Source organism: Anopheles maculipalpis, chromosome 2RL, assembly GCF_943734695.1.
Source record: "Anopheles maculipalpis chromosome 2RL, idAnoMacuDA_375_x, whole genome shotgun sequence".
Taxonomy (NCBI): domain Eukaryota; kingdom Metazoa; phylum Arthropoda; class Insecta; order Diptera; family Culicidae; genus Anopheles; species Anopheles maculipalpis.
This window is the reverse complement of record NC_064871.1, coordinates 93930179-93947041: the sequence shown is the minus strand read 5'-3', so window position 1 is coordinate 93947041 and position 16863 is coordinate 93930179. Positions and strand designations below refer to the sequence as shown.

The window sequence follows — 16863 nt, the reverse complement described above, 5'->3', positions numbered from 1 at the left end:
GCGCTCCGCATCCGCATTGTACCGTTTGAAACAATCACTGAACCACTGTAAGGGGTTTAGTAATTGATTTACCAACCAATACAAACGAAACAACACCTATTAATCTGTACCCTCGCCGCTTGTTGACGTTGCACCGAAAGGCAATACCGGGATGTGTCAATTGGTCGCCCGTTTGGCACCAGCGCGTCGTCCCCTTACTACCACCTTAGCGATGGAAAACATATGCTGAACTGCAGAAGCGCACGCGCTGGACCCAAATCCATCGCAAACGTCAGTTTAGCCAGCTGGTGTGCATATTCCGTGGGTCCGTGGGGACGAAAAGCAGGGGGTGCGCGCTACGTCGTTGACGTTTTGCAGCACCATTAGAAGAAAATCCGATCAATATCTGTGACCACCGTGCCCCGATGTGCTGGTCTCCGACTCGAGTTGTGTGAAGTAAAAGTATGAAGAGCGACCCCGATCCTATCCTATTGTGCACGCGTAACGTAATAATCGACGCCTTCATTTAAGCCCGCCCAACGTTCAGCTAAAGTTATCGCAAAAGCTACACCGACCGCCAAGTGTATTATGTGAGCGAAGGAAATTCCTTACGGGTGGTTGCATCCTACTTGGTGTCGGAAAAGTCGAAAAACCCCAGTTCGTCACTCACGTGCTAATATCCTTCTCTTGAACTTCAGGTAAAAAAAAAACACCATGCGTCTCCATCGAAAACGTGTAGTGTGCAAGAGTGTTCTATGGCTCTTTACGGTCCTTTGAGGAATGTGTTTTTATGACTCTAAAGAATGTACACATGCACACTGTTCTTTATCGTTTCTATACAATGTAATCTAAGAAGAACGGCATAGAATCATCGTTTGAAAACAAAATGTGCAACAACAATACAGCATTGCGGATGACTGTGGGTGATTGCATATGGCAAGGCTTTTCCCTTGAATTAGGTCAAGTTTACAGGTGACATTCCATGGCCTTATATTAGAATTGGTGTATCATTCCATTGATAAAGCATTCAAAACATTTGACCCTTCTCAGATCGCTTACCATTGCTGTCCCCCGAAACATGACAACTCTTTATCTCTTCTCTCTCTCTCTCCATCTCTATCACCTCCAAAAACTACAAATCAATATTTTGTCGCAAAGAATCGACTTGAAAGCGACGTCAAACGCGTTTGCACAATATTTTATCGATCTTTGGACAGTGTTTTGTTTTCCTGCAGCATGATTAATTGAACCTTTTTGAGTCGCCATAGACGTAAATCAACACTTCCGCCTGTCCTTGGGTGAGCTATTTCTGACAGTGTTATGATAAAGTTGGAATTTACCTTTTTTAGGATCCGCCTCTGTGTCCCCGTGCTGCGCGCCTCCAGTAACACCTCCATCGAACCATGCCTATCGTAAACATATTGAAGCGTGCCTCGAGCTACATCCTTGGCAGTGATGATGATGCAGAAGATGGTTCCACCGAGCTGGTCTACGAAGATAATGAAATATTGTTCTGCAAAAACAACATCTGCGTACATCCGCCCGCCGTAGTACGGCAAGAGTCGGACATACTGCACTATCCGGGCTATCTGACCGTCACGACGAAAACGTTCATCGATCAGTACAACAATGCGAAGCGTCCGACCCTGTTCCTCACCTGGATACCGAACTCCACGCTCCGCAAATGTCCCTCAACGGTCGAAAACGTTACCGTGGGCCGTAGTATTGCCGGTGGTGGTGTGGGTTTAAGCGAGAGCAAACTAAAGCTACATCTTCAGCAGCAGCAACAGTTGCATCCATCCGGAAAAGACAACGGATCGAGTCAGCATTTGTCCGCGAAGGGAGCACCACTTCAAGACAAAGGCACCCACGTACCTTCCATGGGTGAGAATCCGTTCACAACGACGATAAAGATTGCCAACACGAATCCGTTCCTGGAACCGTACAACGAAACGATCGCCCAGTCGGCTACGAGCGATAGCAAATCAATGAACTGTTCGGACTATTCGGAAACGATCAGCATCAGCTCCAACTCGGACAAGGTCAGTTTGTGCAACAGTAACGATTACGATGGACGGGATGAGGAGGTGGCCGTTGAACCAGAAGAAGAAGGTGAAGATGATGTGGATGAAGGGTGTATCATTACTTCAGAAACGCATCATTCCACCGGTGGCCAGGATGAGCTGGAAACTGATGATCCGGAACTGAAGACAGAGCTACAGCCATTGCTAGACGACGGTAGTGTCAAACTCTCCACAAATGGTTCCTCGAAGCTACACCATCATCATAAGCTGCCATCACAATCGTCGGTCACCTCGGTGAATATAACGATCGCGAGTCCACACATTCAAAACGTGGACATCTCCCCGCCGGAAGCAACGCTACCGGCCACCGAACGCTTCCTCCGTTCGCTCTCCATCACGTCCAGCGATGAGAACAACCCGAACTGGATGTCCCCGGAACTGTTGGCGTACAAGCACAATCTCGCTTTTCCGGAAAGTGCATCAGCATCACCGATCGTTAGCCGCAAGGCACCGCTAAAGTGTCGCCGGTTCTCGGTCGACCTCAGCCAGATGCGTGCCCTGCGGCTCTTCTTCAACGATGAACAGTGTACCTCCGGGCAGTTGGTGATTGCATCACGCGAATCCCAATACAAGATCCTTCACTTTCACCACGGAGGCTTGGACCATCTGGCGCAGGTCCTGCACCAGTGGCACTGTCTGCTGCACAACATCAAGCTTGCCCCGGGTCAGGACGAACCGGCCAACGTACCGTACCGACAGTTTATGGTCTGCCGGCCGGAAGTTCGACTGGCCGAACTACACCCGGAAGAGGGCAAGGTGTCGAAGATAACGACCGATTACTTCTACGGTACGCTGCTAAACGAACGGGGCCAGATCGAGGATGATCTTCAATTGCGCAAGTGTGTATTTTTCGGTGGGTTGGATCGTAGTCTCCGCAAAACCGTGTGGCCATTCCTGCTGCACTGTTACAGCACTGGTTCGACGTTCGAGGATAGGGCAGCGCTGGCAGAGATTCGACGCCAAGAGTACGAGGAGATAACAAGACGCCGGCTCTACTCAATGTCCCCGGAGGCGCAGGCACAGTTCTGGCGCACGGTACAGTGCGTGATTGAGAAGGACGTCGTGCGGACGGACCGTGGCAATCCGTTCTTTGCCGGTGATGATAATCCAAACATAGACACAATGAAAAACATCCTGCTAAATTACGCGTTCTACAATCCGGGCATGTCGTAAGAAGCCGGCAAAACAAAACAAAAACACGAAATTGATTACTTTAGCTCTTATTTTATCTTCCTCTCTTCGTTAGATACACCCAAGGAATGAGTGATCTGCTCGCTCCGGTGCTGTGTGAGATCAAAAGCGAATCGGAAACGTTCTGGTGCTTCGTGGGACTCATGCAACGGGCCATCTTTGTCTGTACGCCAACCGACAACGATATTGATCGTAATTTGGTAAGTTACCGCACGGTTAGAATTGCTCCAAGGAAATTGCGTTTAATGGCTTCTTATTGTGTGTGCGTCACAATTGTAGTGTTATCTGAGGGAATTGATCCGGCTTATGGTTCCTAACTTCTACAAGCACCTGCAAAAGCATGCCGATGCGATGGAATTGCTGTTTTGCCATCGTTGGATATTATTGTAAGTAGAAGCCGATCCTCGTCCGAGGGCCTTTGTGTTTTTCAAGCAACATCATAGCCAAAGGAGCTTTTTCTTCCAAGAGACCTCGTGCCGTGCCTACGTCTACACCTAATGAGGCATATTATCATCCAGATCTATCTACTTCTAACGATTACGGTCTCTATTACGGTCCCTTTCTCAGGTGCTTTAAGCGCGAGTTCACCGAAGCCGTTGCCATACGCATGTGGGAAGCCTGCTGGTCGAACTATCTGACCGACTACTTCCATCTGTTCCTGTGTCTCGCGATCATTGCTGTTTACGCGGACGATGTAATTGCTCAAGATTTGCGCACCGACGAAATGCTGCTTCATTTCAGTTCTCTTGGTAAGTGTGTAGTTGCTGTAAGTACAGTCCAAACAGTTCGATTTAATAACCACTATCGATTACTATCTTCACCAGCGATGTACATGGATGGACAGTTGATTCTGCGTAAGGCACGTGGACTTCTACACCAGTTTCGACAATTCCCGAAAATTCCCTGCACATTGTCTGGGCTGTGTAAGCGCTGCGGTCCCGGTATGTGGGACTCGGGACATCATCCGTCGATCGAGTGTATCGGACATCTGGATCACGAGACATGCGCGTTGGCTATGGATTAAACTATTGTTTCGTATCGTCACGTTACCGTTTTGTCGTACCACCGTTGCCTCTCTATCTCTCAAGTTCTCTCTCTCTCTCTCTCTCCTCAACTACAGTACGAAATTCCCAGCCAGTATATAATTCTTGTAGCAAAGAGTACAGGTTTAGCAATAGCAATATAATCAACTTCGCGAATTATAGTTCGGTTAGAGTTGCTCAAGTTGCTTTTATATGCTTTCTATGTAAGTGTCTATGCTTCGTGGTCGTTTCTTGGTTTAGGGCGACAAACTAGCTGATATAACACAAAAGCTTCAATTTCAACAACCTGCTTGAGTTATATCATTGCAGGTGATCTCAATTAATTTGCAGATAAACGATCGATACCTTGCATTCCACCTTGTGGTGCTGAATTTTGTTCTGTACAAAGACTCTTTTCACCTGTATTGAGACCATTGGAATATTTTGGTTGTGATGGAGTAATATAGTTACAGCTATATTGTTATTATCCGTTTTTCTTCAGCATGAAAGACAAATCGAAAATAAAGCAAGGTATAAATCTAGTCAAACTGTTGAAATAACGCGCTCTGGAGTGCAACCTGCTGATGATGCCTCTGAAGAGGCATTTACAGAGATTTAAACAAAATGAAAATAATTCCACTTAACTGCGAGACTGTGTTGGGTGTGGTTGGTAGATTAAAAAACAACCAACGGTAGAGGAAGATCGTTCAAAAACAAGCAAATCATAGGAATATTGTTGATGTTATATTATACACATTGAAAGCTATATAGATATACCAAAAATTTTATAACCAATTTAAATATCACAAGCCGTACTACCGGACATGCAAAAAAATGGCTTTTCAGCATAAATGAGCGTATGTAATGTGCTACCGATACTTTCGTTCTGCTGTTTAAGAACTACTACACTACCCTACCTGCTACTAACTACTATTGTACGGCCACTAAAGTCACAGTACGAACGATTAGCATAGTTAAGCAGGAATATCCGACACGAGGCATGAGGAGGCATATTCAGTTATAAGTTAAGTAAAACAAAATCAAAATTTACTCCACAGTATGAAAAAATATCCTCGGTTTTACGCTTTCCGACGCTGCTAAACTACAAGTGAACCAACAGAGCAAAATATATGCTTGCTAACCTAATACTGCTGTACATTACAAAACAAATATTACATGACAAAGTAGGTAAGAGCAAAAGACACATGTTGCAAGACATTATCAAACAAGAGAATATAAAAATATAAACAAAAAATAAAGAGCAAAAACCACTGTATTGAAAAGTAGAAATAGCATTAGAAAAACGAACAACAAAACACACAGCATCATCATCATCATCCAACTATTGCCAGTATATGTAATAACTTCCTTGTAATGCTCGCTCTCCCTGCGCAATGTGCTAAGGAAAATAAAACGAACACACACCGTATGCAGCTGTCTTTCGTTTCGTGACCATCATATGCGTCATATCCCGATCTTTTTCGCGATTTTGTCTTCTCCTTGGTCAAATTTGATTAATTTGAAGGGTTTGGTCGGTGTTATTTTCCTGACATCAGTAGCAGTTGAAGCTGTGTAGAGGTCACCCTAGGTGGAATGGATATTGAGGTCCATAAAATAGTCTTACCTAGACGAGAACTCGACTTATGACTGTGTCGTGGAGTGTTTAGCTGTATGGAACCCTAGGAGATCTCTCAAAGGAAATGACACAACATTTTTCGAACCATTTGGGAGAGAGAAAATACAAACAGTCATTGCCAAAAAGGAGTCGGAAAAACAGGACGACACTTTAACTTTATACTATCGGTCGATGAGATATGGTTCGAACCAAGAACCAGCTATTATTTCGGATCACTATCCCTGGCAAAGCAAGAAAAAGATGGCCGAAAACGTCGACGTCCCTTTTTGTTCTAGAAGATGTCTTACTATTTATTTAGTCGATAAAGTATGGAATATACGTACATTGGGGCGGGGAAGGGATGGTGTTGCGCACCCACACAGGGGCAACCTTCACTAGCATTTTACGTGTTTACTCCCTCCTCACATTGCGTAAAATACACTATCAAATTTACAGCCGGTTGCATGGTGCATAGTATTTTCTTGCCATTTTAACTCGTTTCCCCTTATATTTGATACCTATGTTAATGTTGTTAAACTTATAAGTTCATTATTTTCTCTCCCTCCTTGTGTTGTGGGGTGCGGTGGGGGAGAATATATTAGTTCATTCTGGTCGCAGAAGTGCGCATTAAAAGTTAACTTCTTCTAAAGCCTACCCACAAAAACTAATCATAATAATATTAATGCCGTACCAGGAGGAGTAAGTTCAACGCGCGTGCGCACGCTTTGCATCATCATCGGCCAGGAAAAATGCAACTATGCTCACCATTAGTCCCTCTGCTCGGCCGATGATGTCAACCTAACCTTATGATCCGGGTTGCGGACGTGCAGTACGTAGTTAAGTATGCCCGTACCTTGCTTACCCTTGGCTTCCGCTATCTTTTCTCGCGCCTTCTCTTACCTAGTCCTTCTTGTGTTTGCTGGATTTTTTCTTCTTCTTAGACGATTTTGATTTCTTTTTCGACTTTTTGCGCTTCCCACCAGACTCGTCATCCGTTTCCGTTGTCGCGGCGGAACGTTTGGCACGCTTGCGATCTTTCTTGTGCTTTCGCTTTTTGCGCTTCTTGCTGCTACCCCTAGTTCCGCCAGCATCGTCCGTTTCCGGACTACTCTCGGACGATGACGAATCCGAATCGGAACTGCTCGAATCGCTCGTACTTCCACCACCGCCGCCACCCGATTTGCTCGATTTGCCAGACCCTTTTTCCAACTTTGATCTCTTGCTGCTGCTACTGCTTGGTCCAGCAACGGCACCACCTACTGACGACTCGTCCCGTTTCGGCACATCCTCATCCCGTTCTGGGGATCTTACATCACGAAGATGTTCTGCTGATCGTTTACGGGATGCTCGCTCGACGGGAGAATGTTCACCCCGTGATCGTTCATGGCCACCAGCTCCCGTCGTTGAACTTGGAGCAGCAGTTCCAGTTTTCTCCTCTACAGTACCCGCTTCACGCAATGGCTGAACAGAGCTGTCATCCCGATTACTACTAGATTTCGATGATGATACACGTCCGGACGCATCTTCCCGCTGCGATTGGTGCTTGTTTCGGTGCGTATCCGGAACATCCTTGCGGGAGCTTTCGCCTTTTTTCGCACCAGGTGATACGGTTTCCTTACGATCCCGGCTATTACCACGACGTCCAGAGCCTCGATGATTTTCTCGATCCCGTTCACGGCTCCGTCCACGTTGACGTTGCTGATCAGTTTTCCTACTGTCACTTCTTTCGCGACTATTCCGCCGTGTGTCCTCTTTGCGATCGCGCATCGATTGCTGTCGGTCATCGTTGTGACGGCCGCCGCTACTAGCTGTCCGTCTGTTCGGTTGGGCGGGTTGTTGTTGTTGCTTTTTGTTTCCATCCTGCTTACCACTGCCGGAACGATTTCGGTCCGCGTGTTTGCGACCATCCGATTCTCCGTCCCGCGTTCGACTGCGACTTCGTGACGATCCTCGACGACGATCGGCAAACGATTTCATACGACTACTACCGTTATCGTTTGAGACACTCACTTTACGACTTGGCGGCGGAGTTCGTGATCCGGACGAAAACTGTGATGAGTTATCCGTCACCTTGCAACCCAACCGTTCCTTTACTGATGTCCTTACCGGTGACGAGCGATTTTCCAGTTTAATGTCAAACTTTTGCTTCAGTGCCACCGATCGTTCCGCCCGATCATCGTTGACGGGTACAGTAACCTTGAAGGAAATGGACAAAATTTCATCAGTACGCTCTGAAGTAAGATTAAAATGATTGTGTATCTCCATCCCCCGACCAAAATCCCTATTTTAACATTTAATTAATTTATGGAAGGCCCCTTGCTTACCTGGAAACTCAACTTTGGCTCTTCGTGTTCCGGTGCAAGCTCTAGCATCCTTGAAGGTGACCCTCCATCATGCGACATATTACCACTTCCGGCCGTGTAAAGCTTCAGTCGCTCAACACTTATCTTTTTAATTTCGATTGGCCGTATTGCGTTGATGGCACGCGTGAAAATTGCATTTTCTGCTCGTTTCAGCACCTCGTTCGTAACCTTACCGCCGCTAGATAGTTGTAGAGCGTCCCGATCACCGGCCAGCTGTTCTTCGTGCGAAGGTGTTTCTGATCCCTGTTGCTCCGTTGATGAATTAATCTGACCCTCTTCATCCATTTCCCACTTTGACAGCTCAGGCATTACGGAACCGTTGTCGTCCTCCTTCGTTTGGGAGGATAACAACATCTGTTCGCCTTCGTCAAGCTCTTGTTCGTAGTCTAGATTAGCGTGTAGATCCAGTACGGAATCAGACCGTTTCATCAGCGTATCACTGTCCGCGGTAGTATCGTGCTTTGAAGGATTCTCTTCCTGGCTTTCCGTACTATCGGCAAGTCCGGTTGCACTTTCCGCCTCGAGATCGTTTCGCTCACCCTCCAGTACGGACATTTCGAGCTGATCTGCTTCATACTTTTCCGGTATGTCCGAATACAGATCCGCATGATCGTGGCCATCGATGTGAGCTTCTTGCTGATGTTCCAGATGCTGGTCTAGCGGGTCCTCGTCATGATGCTGCTCCGCCTCTTCACGTTGATCCTCGTCTTCAGCACCAGATTCACCGGTATCGCTATCACGCTTCGGGTCATCGCTAGCTACACTCGCCTGACTACGTTCACGTTCCTCTCGCTCATTTGACCGGCTATCACGTGCATCGTTCTTCTGATCTTCGAAGTCACCACCTCCCGTGTGTTTCACAATCGCATCCTCATCTCGATGATCCCTGGCAGCGGTTGGGGTAGCCGGTTGCTGTGAACTGTCCGGTTCCTCTTTCTCCACCGTCTTCCGTTCCTTGTTGCGCCGGTCTTTCGACCGTCGCTCCTTCTCCTTGCGTTCCTTCTTGTGTTTGCGCTTTTCCACCTCCTTATCCTTTTTGCGCTTCTTCTTATCGCGATCCTTCTTTTTATCGCGTCGATCTTCATCACTCGAATCACGGACCTTTTTCACCTTCGCCACTTCCTTTCCATCCTTTTCTTTCTCGCGCTCCTTATTATCCTTGTCCCGGTGGTCCTTATTATCCTTATCGCGATCCTTTTCCCGTTCACGTATTTTTTCCTTTTCCCGTTCCTTCTCGCGCTCCCGTTCCCGTTCACGCTCCTTTTCTCTCTCTTTCTCGCGCTCCTTTTCCTTCCTTCGATCACGCTCCGCCCGATCGTGATCCGTATCGCGCTCTTTGTCCTTGTTGCGATCCTTTTCCCGCTCGCGGTCTCTTTCTCGCTGGCGATCACGATCACGATCCCGGTCACGATCACGGTCGCGATCATTATCACTACGTTCCTTTCCACGATCACGATCCCGATGGTCACGCTCGTCCCGGCGGCCATGTAGATCCGAATCGTTCCGTTTATCCTTTTCAGCGAGCTGATGTTTACTACGATCCTGCTTGTCCTTGTCGTGCTCGCCGGTTGAACGCGTACCACGGTTAGCGGTCGAACTCGATTTTTCGTGCCTTTCAGCAGATTCCGAACGCTTCGATCGATGCCTTCGTCTGTCCGAACCATCTCGATCGGATCCTTCATGCGCTCCACCTGCTGTACGTTTGCGGTCACGAGAACGTGATCTTCCTCGACCATGGCTGCTGCTACCACCACCAGGTGGTCCGGTTGATGATGGTCGATGATCGACACTTTTGTGGTCGGATTCACGAGCGCCCTTAATTTCTGTACTTTGACGATCTGCATGATCGTCATGTCGGCCCTGCGCATGATGTTGTTGATGGTATCCGGATTCTTCAGAAAATTCTCCAGCCCAATCGCCATCTCTACCCCGCTCTGCACCCGAATCATGGCCAACATTCGGCTGCTGATGTCCACCACCACTAGGAGACGAATGGCGACTAGATGTTCTGCGACGATCGCTCATGTTCTTTGAGTGTGGATGCATTATATGCTGATCGCCTTCAGCATCACCAAAGTCTGACTGCTGCTTTGCGCCTCCATAGCTGCCAATGCTTCGCTCTCGTTCATCACGTCCCGGATATCTAATGTAAACACACGTTTCAGTAAAAAAAAAGAACAATACCAGGACCGGGGAAGGGTATCGGGAAGAAAGAGAGAAAGAAAAGAAAAAAGAAGAGAATTTTCATTAATTAGTAAACGGGATTCTAAGCGGTGAATTTTCTTACAAAAGCAGCATTATGTATCTCTGTGGTCTCTACAGACACTGCGGGAAATAGATATATAGTCCTCTTTACCTCGGTAAATCACACTCACTGGGGGAGGAGGGGTAGGATAGCTTTTCCCGACCAATCACAGACCAGCTGGATCAAATCCGATTGCCTAAGGATATGTGTGACGTAGTCCTGCCACCATGTGCTTTGGGGGTGAAATTTTAATCACTTTAAACTTATGTTCAAAATTACTCCCTACAGAGCCTCCGATGAAATGCTGGTTTCGTTTAAAGATGACGACGGATCCGCGATCAAAAAAAGATTATTGCTCCATACCGAAATGGGCGCAATTGGAGTTCGATGGGATGCACGGTACAAACACTGTTGTATACTATCCCTGCCATTTTATAAAAATATATTTCAATTCGTAGGATTCGCTGGCCAAGGATGTCCTTCATACGATACGTCATCCGTGCTGGGTAGTAGCAGTAGCAGTGGTTGTATGGTGCCGCAATTTAACTCTCGTATTTTTAAAACTTTAATCGAACAATGGCGAAGCAAATACACATTAACACACAAAACAGAAAGGATAATAATGTCTTACTCTTCTCCCAGGCTGGCTCGTATAGTGGTAATGTTTCTTTTATTCAAATTCCCATTCGCCTTCGCAATGTAATGTATTTGCTATCTATCAATTAACTTTGGCTCATCCATCAAATTATTGCGAAAGATCATAAAATTAGAATCATGAACTCTATTTACATCAATCTAAAAAGTGTTGAGCTAAATTATCTTTATGTTTGAACATTATTTACTCTACATAATAATTACTGAATGGCTCCGTTCCGTTTGCTACATTTTAACGGCGGATATCACAAAACGATATTTTCTCATACTATTACAGCGAACCTTCGCCTCTCCATAGACAATCCCGCGCCAAGCGACGGCCATCGTTCACCACCACTGTGCGGAATACTTCAAAGAAAATGTTAACCTATTTTAACAATTAAAAACATGAAACTTAGTTCGTGAGCTAACACTTGCGCTACATAAATAGTAAGCCATTTTAATATCATCTTATGGTTTTCTGTTCATATTCAATTGTAAATAAATTATGGTTTTCTGTTCTGCCATGAGAAAACTATAACGCGGATGAGTTGGACCCTGGTTAAAGTTACAAATCGAATATAACAGCAAGAACTTCTAAAATCCAAATACACAGTTGGGATTTGTTATCCGGATGGCCAGGCTATAATTGATAAAATGTTAAATAATCCAGATGCCTGATGGCTTTAACGTTAGACACCTATGACGCATTTATGGCTCAGGAATTTGTAGTGCAAGCGTCATTAAATTCAATAAGAAAATATTATACGAAGATGACCTGGGAAGCCTCGGCATATTAACAAACAACTGATATCACTTATTCGAGGCTATAATTTACAATTATCTGTCAAATTCTAAGCACTTTACGGCTTTCAACTTGCGCGTTTTGTACACTGGAGCATTTATCACACAAATTTAAAACTAGTAACAGTTTAAAATTACACCACACATCAGAAACGCATAAACGAAGCTAATAATGATTTTTGTTTTGCAATCGGACTTCAATGTAAACATACCCTTTACTTTTTTTGGATCACCATACTCATACTCTCACTTATATTAACATGGTAATACTATTTAATAAAATGGCCGTTCACGTGAACAATTTCTAATACTATATGCCATATTTTGAAAATGTTGGTATGCTATTTGTTTACAGAGTATAAGCGACCAGAATCAGTTATTCCATGAAAATAGTTCTGAATATGTCTCAGTCAGCATCATAACTTTGAATGTTCTGAGAAGATTGAGTGTATGAGATCTTTTACTGTATGACTGGAATCTAGTGCTTGTAGACATAATCTAATTCTTGTTCTGATCAATACAAACAAATATCTTATCTAATGACAAAACTCATCATAGAAATATGCATTAAAATCTATGTTCTTTCATTCGAATGGTGACATTGGTAGTGTCTTCAGGAGCAGTAATATACCGAAAAATAATACACTTAGCTATAATAACGCATTATCACTCATATCACACATCAATATCACAGAGCTCATCAAGAATTAGAGGTTGATAATTTAAATTATTCGTTACAAAGTTGTATAGTTAAAAGGCAAAACAAAACAGTAAACTGCGCTGCTTACGTATCGGTTTACGATATCCTGACAACGCGAGGTATTGCTGCATCGCAAATAATAATACACTAAAAATACTAAAAATAGTAATGACATGAACACAATACCTGTTTGACTGTGCGCCAACCGGCAAACCCGTTTGCATCGAAGGCCCTCCTGCTGGTCCACCGCTGCCCATCATACTGCCACTACCGTGTGGTCCACTACTATTGCCAATCGGTCCTTGCTGGCCGTCACGATAGTCGCCCATATGCTGCTGACCGTGCATAAAGCTGCCTTGTTGATGATGTAGATCGTCCTGCCGTCCACCCTGCATCGGTAACAGATGGCGATCGGATTGGTGACGATCGTACCCTCGTGGTGGGAAATGTTGCATGCCTCCACCCATGTCTCGACCATTTCCACGTATGCGTCCTCTTGGACCTCCGCCACCTCTAGGAGGACGATTGCCAAACCTATTTGGAGAGGGAAGCAAAACATATATTTTGTTAGCATCTTGTTAGCAGGAACCGAGTCGAGTTAACGTAGCACACTGATTACTTACCCGAAGTTTTGATTAAATCCAGGCGACCGATCTCTGTTGAAATCTCCCGGGCGACGATCATCCCGACGATCCCTGTATCTGTGTAGAGAAGAAAAATGATATAATTAATGGTTTGTTGCTGAATCCCTTAATTCTACTTAGATATATCAATTACACATTGAATTTATCTTGTGCGGTTTGAAACACACAACAGTCCGCTACTTGTCGTAAACAACTATCACATACTTTAATTAACACTGTCCGCATTAGGCCTTAGAAGTAAAATTTAGCGATAACGATTGTATTGTGAACAAAGGTAAGAATCGTCATAAAACTAATTAATAATTATTTCAAAAGAATATTTTAAAAATAATAATCTGGTAATCTGTGTCCATAGAAAAGAGGCTATTATTTTGCTCACGTGGACAATATTTTGCCAGCTGGAATATAGTTGCATGACGCATTTTCAATAGCTTACAATAATTGTAATGCTTATGCTTACCTCATTCCACCAAACGATCCTGATCGGCTTCTGCTACGCCTATCCCTATAGCCCGGACTACGGGACCGTTTCCGAGGGGATGGTTTATTTCGTTTTACCGGCGAACGAGACTTGGATCTAATGCCAAAAAATAGACTATATTTAGCTACATTCCAACACACAATTATTCATATAACCATCAAAGTACCTTGTATACGATCGTGAACTAGCGGAACTGTACGAACTGGATCGATTACGCCGACGCTCACGCATACGATCACGCTCATCAGGATGCTTATCGTCCGGAGATCGACGTCTATCCGGAGACCTTTGACGCGATGTCCGTCTTCTGTCTGAAGAATTCCCACGAGCACCGCCTCCACCACCACCCCCTCGACCACCATTGTCGAACGAGCGAGACCGTCGTCCTCGGTCGCCGCCCATGGGGGAACGATTTCGACGCATTTGTTGCTGCTGTTGTTCCTGCTTTTTGCGCAACTCTTTCTCGCGCATAATTCTATTGAACGCTTCCAGCGGATCATCGATAACACTGCACAAAAGGGAAGTAGTAAAAATAAAAAGCTCGTCAGTTAAAAAGAAAAATTTACAGTTACGTTAAGAAATCTTACCCAGGTCCAATAGAAGGATGTACATTCGGATAGCCGCCTCCCATCGGTCCTGGACCCATCGGACGTTGTCTCAGGTGGGGTGGATGGTGTGACATGAACCCTCCCCCACGCATCGGATACATCATCCCCCGAGGTGGACGATCACCAGGATACATTCCACCGTGATGATCGTATGATCGTTGCTGCGGTGGATAACCACCACCACCCTGCTGCTGCTGCATACCGTATCCTCCCCCTGGGCCATTACCACCTCCTCCACCGTACTGTTGCGGATGTCCTACGTGTCCTCCGTAACCTCCGTTATTACCAGGTCCCATATATACGCCACCAACACCACCAGAATGTCCCATAGCCGTTCCGATCGGCTGCACATGCTGCTGATGATTATGTGGAATTGGCATCAGACCACGACCTCCTCCTCCTCCCCCTGCACCTCCTGCACTACCAACACCGCCACTGCCCCCATGATGATATTCCGGCGATCGATCGTCGTACTCGCCACGGCCACGTTCATTCAACATTCCGTGCGGACCACCACCAGCCCCATACCCTTCGCTATCTTTCTCCTCCAGCAACGGCATACGACGTCGGTGCTCGTCTTCTCTCTCCCTCTCCAACAGCTCACTACCACGTCCTCCATTATTGCCATCCCTGCTAACACCATAGCCAACATGCTGATTCAGCACCATCTGTCGCTCGTTCGGTGGTGGCGTATCGTGACCGTGCGATCTTCCATGGCGGATCGGCCGACCACCACCGCCCCCATTGTAGTGTCCACGAAAGGCACCGCGACTCTGCAGATGAGCTGGTGGCACGGTAACCGTGATATTGTCCTCGTAGTCCGATTCATTATCGAACCCAGGACCACTACCGGCCATCTGTGAACCACCCATGCCTGCCGGCAGCTCATTGTTCTCCTGCCGTGGAGAACCTAGATCACCATGCTGGGAAATTTCGTCAAACAACTGTGGATTGCTATCGATTACCGCATTACGGTGTCCACCTTCCTCCTCGTACGTGGACGATTCCACAAGCTCTGTGGTAGTAGAAATAGAACTTCCGATCGGTGTACCTCCGCCAGCTTCAACACCACCAAACGGTCCGGATGACGAAGATGATGCTAAGCCACCAGTAGTGGTGGTAGTACTGTCTACTGTAGGTGTTTCTTCGGGTTTTGTTTGTTTCCGCCCTGCGGTAGCTATCGAGAAAAAGGGGGTAATTATATTATTATTTACCGAAGACCATTTTTTCACAAAACCCTTACCTTTTGGTATCGATTTCGTGTAACCCGTCTCGTTGCGGAACGCATTAACCGAGGTACGCAGAAATCGGTTCGGAATGAGCGAACCGGGCGATGAACCCTTCTCCTTGCAGTCCGGACACTCGTTGTCCTCCGATTCAAGCAACGCCGTACGAACACATTCGTCACAGAACGAACTACCGCAGCACGGTATCATGACGGCGTCCGTGAATAGATCCTTGCAAATGCTACAGATCAGATCTTCCGGTATGACTTGCTTCTCTTCCGGTGGCATCTGTACCGGTTGCATGGCCGGATTGTTTCCCACCTCCTTGTCGCGCTCGATAAAGGAGCGCGGTATGCCGGACGTTCGCTTTACTTCCATCATGCTTTCCTTTGGCAACGGGCCCATTGGACAGTTCTTTATCCAGTGGCCCGGTTTGTGGCAACGGTAGCACTTATAGTTCATCGGAACTTCGCCCGTCTGTGTACCACGAACTTTCTGATAGCTGAAAGGGAATACAGTTTGAGAAAGAAGATTTTAAATTTGTCAATTCCTTTTACAAACAGCATATAGGAATATAAAATCGATCCTAATAAAAAGCTACGCAAATACCTGTGTTTAAATCTATCCCCCACAAACAAAACAAGGCAAGCATTTAAAGTAGGGGAAATACACGCACATTACAAGACTGTTGTAAACCACCGTTCAGCACAGAAACAGGGCCGCATTGGTCCGGCTAAACTTACTTGGTAGGATCATATTCGGCCGTGCTTTGAAACATCATCTCGCGGATTTTGTCCTCCTCCGTGCCGTTCATCATCGACAGATCGACATTGGTTTGGGAGCTGGCCGCATCGTGTTTGCCGCGTGTGGTCGGTACCGGCACACTATTCGCCTCCGCCGCCGCTGCCGCTTTCTCCCAATTCTTTTTGCCCGTATTTTTTACCGGTACACGTGCGATCGTGAGCGACGTATTTTTCGGTATCAGCATATTATCGTCATTGTACTCTGAAAAGAGCCCAAAAAAGGGGATGTTACATACGAGCAACCGCAGGCACGTTGGGGATGCGCTATGATCCATACCTTCCTTGGTCTGCGCATTGGTAATCTGCAGATCAAAGTCAACCGTTTTGCCGAGCCGTTTCTGCTGTATGATGGATTTCTTCAGATCCGCCACCGATATGTGCAGCCCGTCGAACGTGATCGTGTCAAAGTCGAGCGTGCTTTTGAATTTGTAGTGCACCGACATTTTGACCGCAAACTATACCTAT

At 46.1% G+C, this 16863-nt stretch overlaps 3 protein-coding genes across 3 annotated transcripts in view; 2 read left to right on the top strand and 1 right to left on the bottom strand.

Moving 5' to 3' along the window:
• LOC126567793 (histone acetyltransferase KAT6A-like) overlaps window positions 1-16863 on the top strand; it is a 504467-nt gene that overhangs the window by 365736 nt on the left and 121868 nt on the right. The gene's annotated exons all lie outside the window — the stretch shown is intronic.
• Window positions 1377-4326, top strand: LOC126567993 (TBC1 domain family member 16). Its single transcript, XM_050224388.1, has 5 exons — window positions 1377-3232; window positions 3310-3454; window positions 3534-3640; window positions 3822-4003; window positions 4079-4326. The coding sequence occupies exons 1-5, from the start codon at window positions 1383-1385 to the stop codon at window positions 4276-4278; spliced, it is 2484 nt and encodes an 827-aa protein (XP_050080345.1). The 5' UTR covers window positions 1377-1382; the 3' UTR covers window positions 4279-4326.
• Window positions 6792-16843, bottom strand: LOC126567731 (E3 ubiquitin-protein ligase RBBP6-like). The gene is made up of 10 exons (XM_050223998.1): window positions 16676-16843; window positions 16339-16600; window positions 15613-16097; window positions 14349-15546; window positions 13928-14269; window positions 13741-13857; window positions 13260-13337; window positions 12823-13170; window positions 8216-10397; window positions 6792-8087 (listed from the first exon to the last, which is right to left on the bottom strand). Exons 1-10 carry the CDS (start codon window positions 16839-16841, stop codon window positions 6792-6794), a joined length of 6474 nt encoding a protein of 2157 aa, XP_050079955.1. The 5' UTR covers window positions 16842-16843.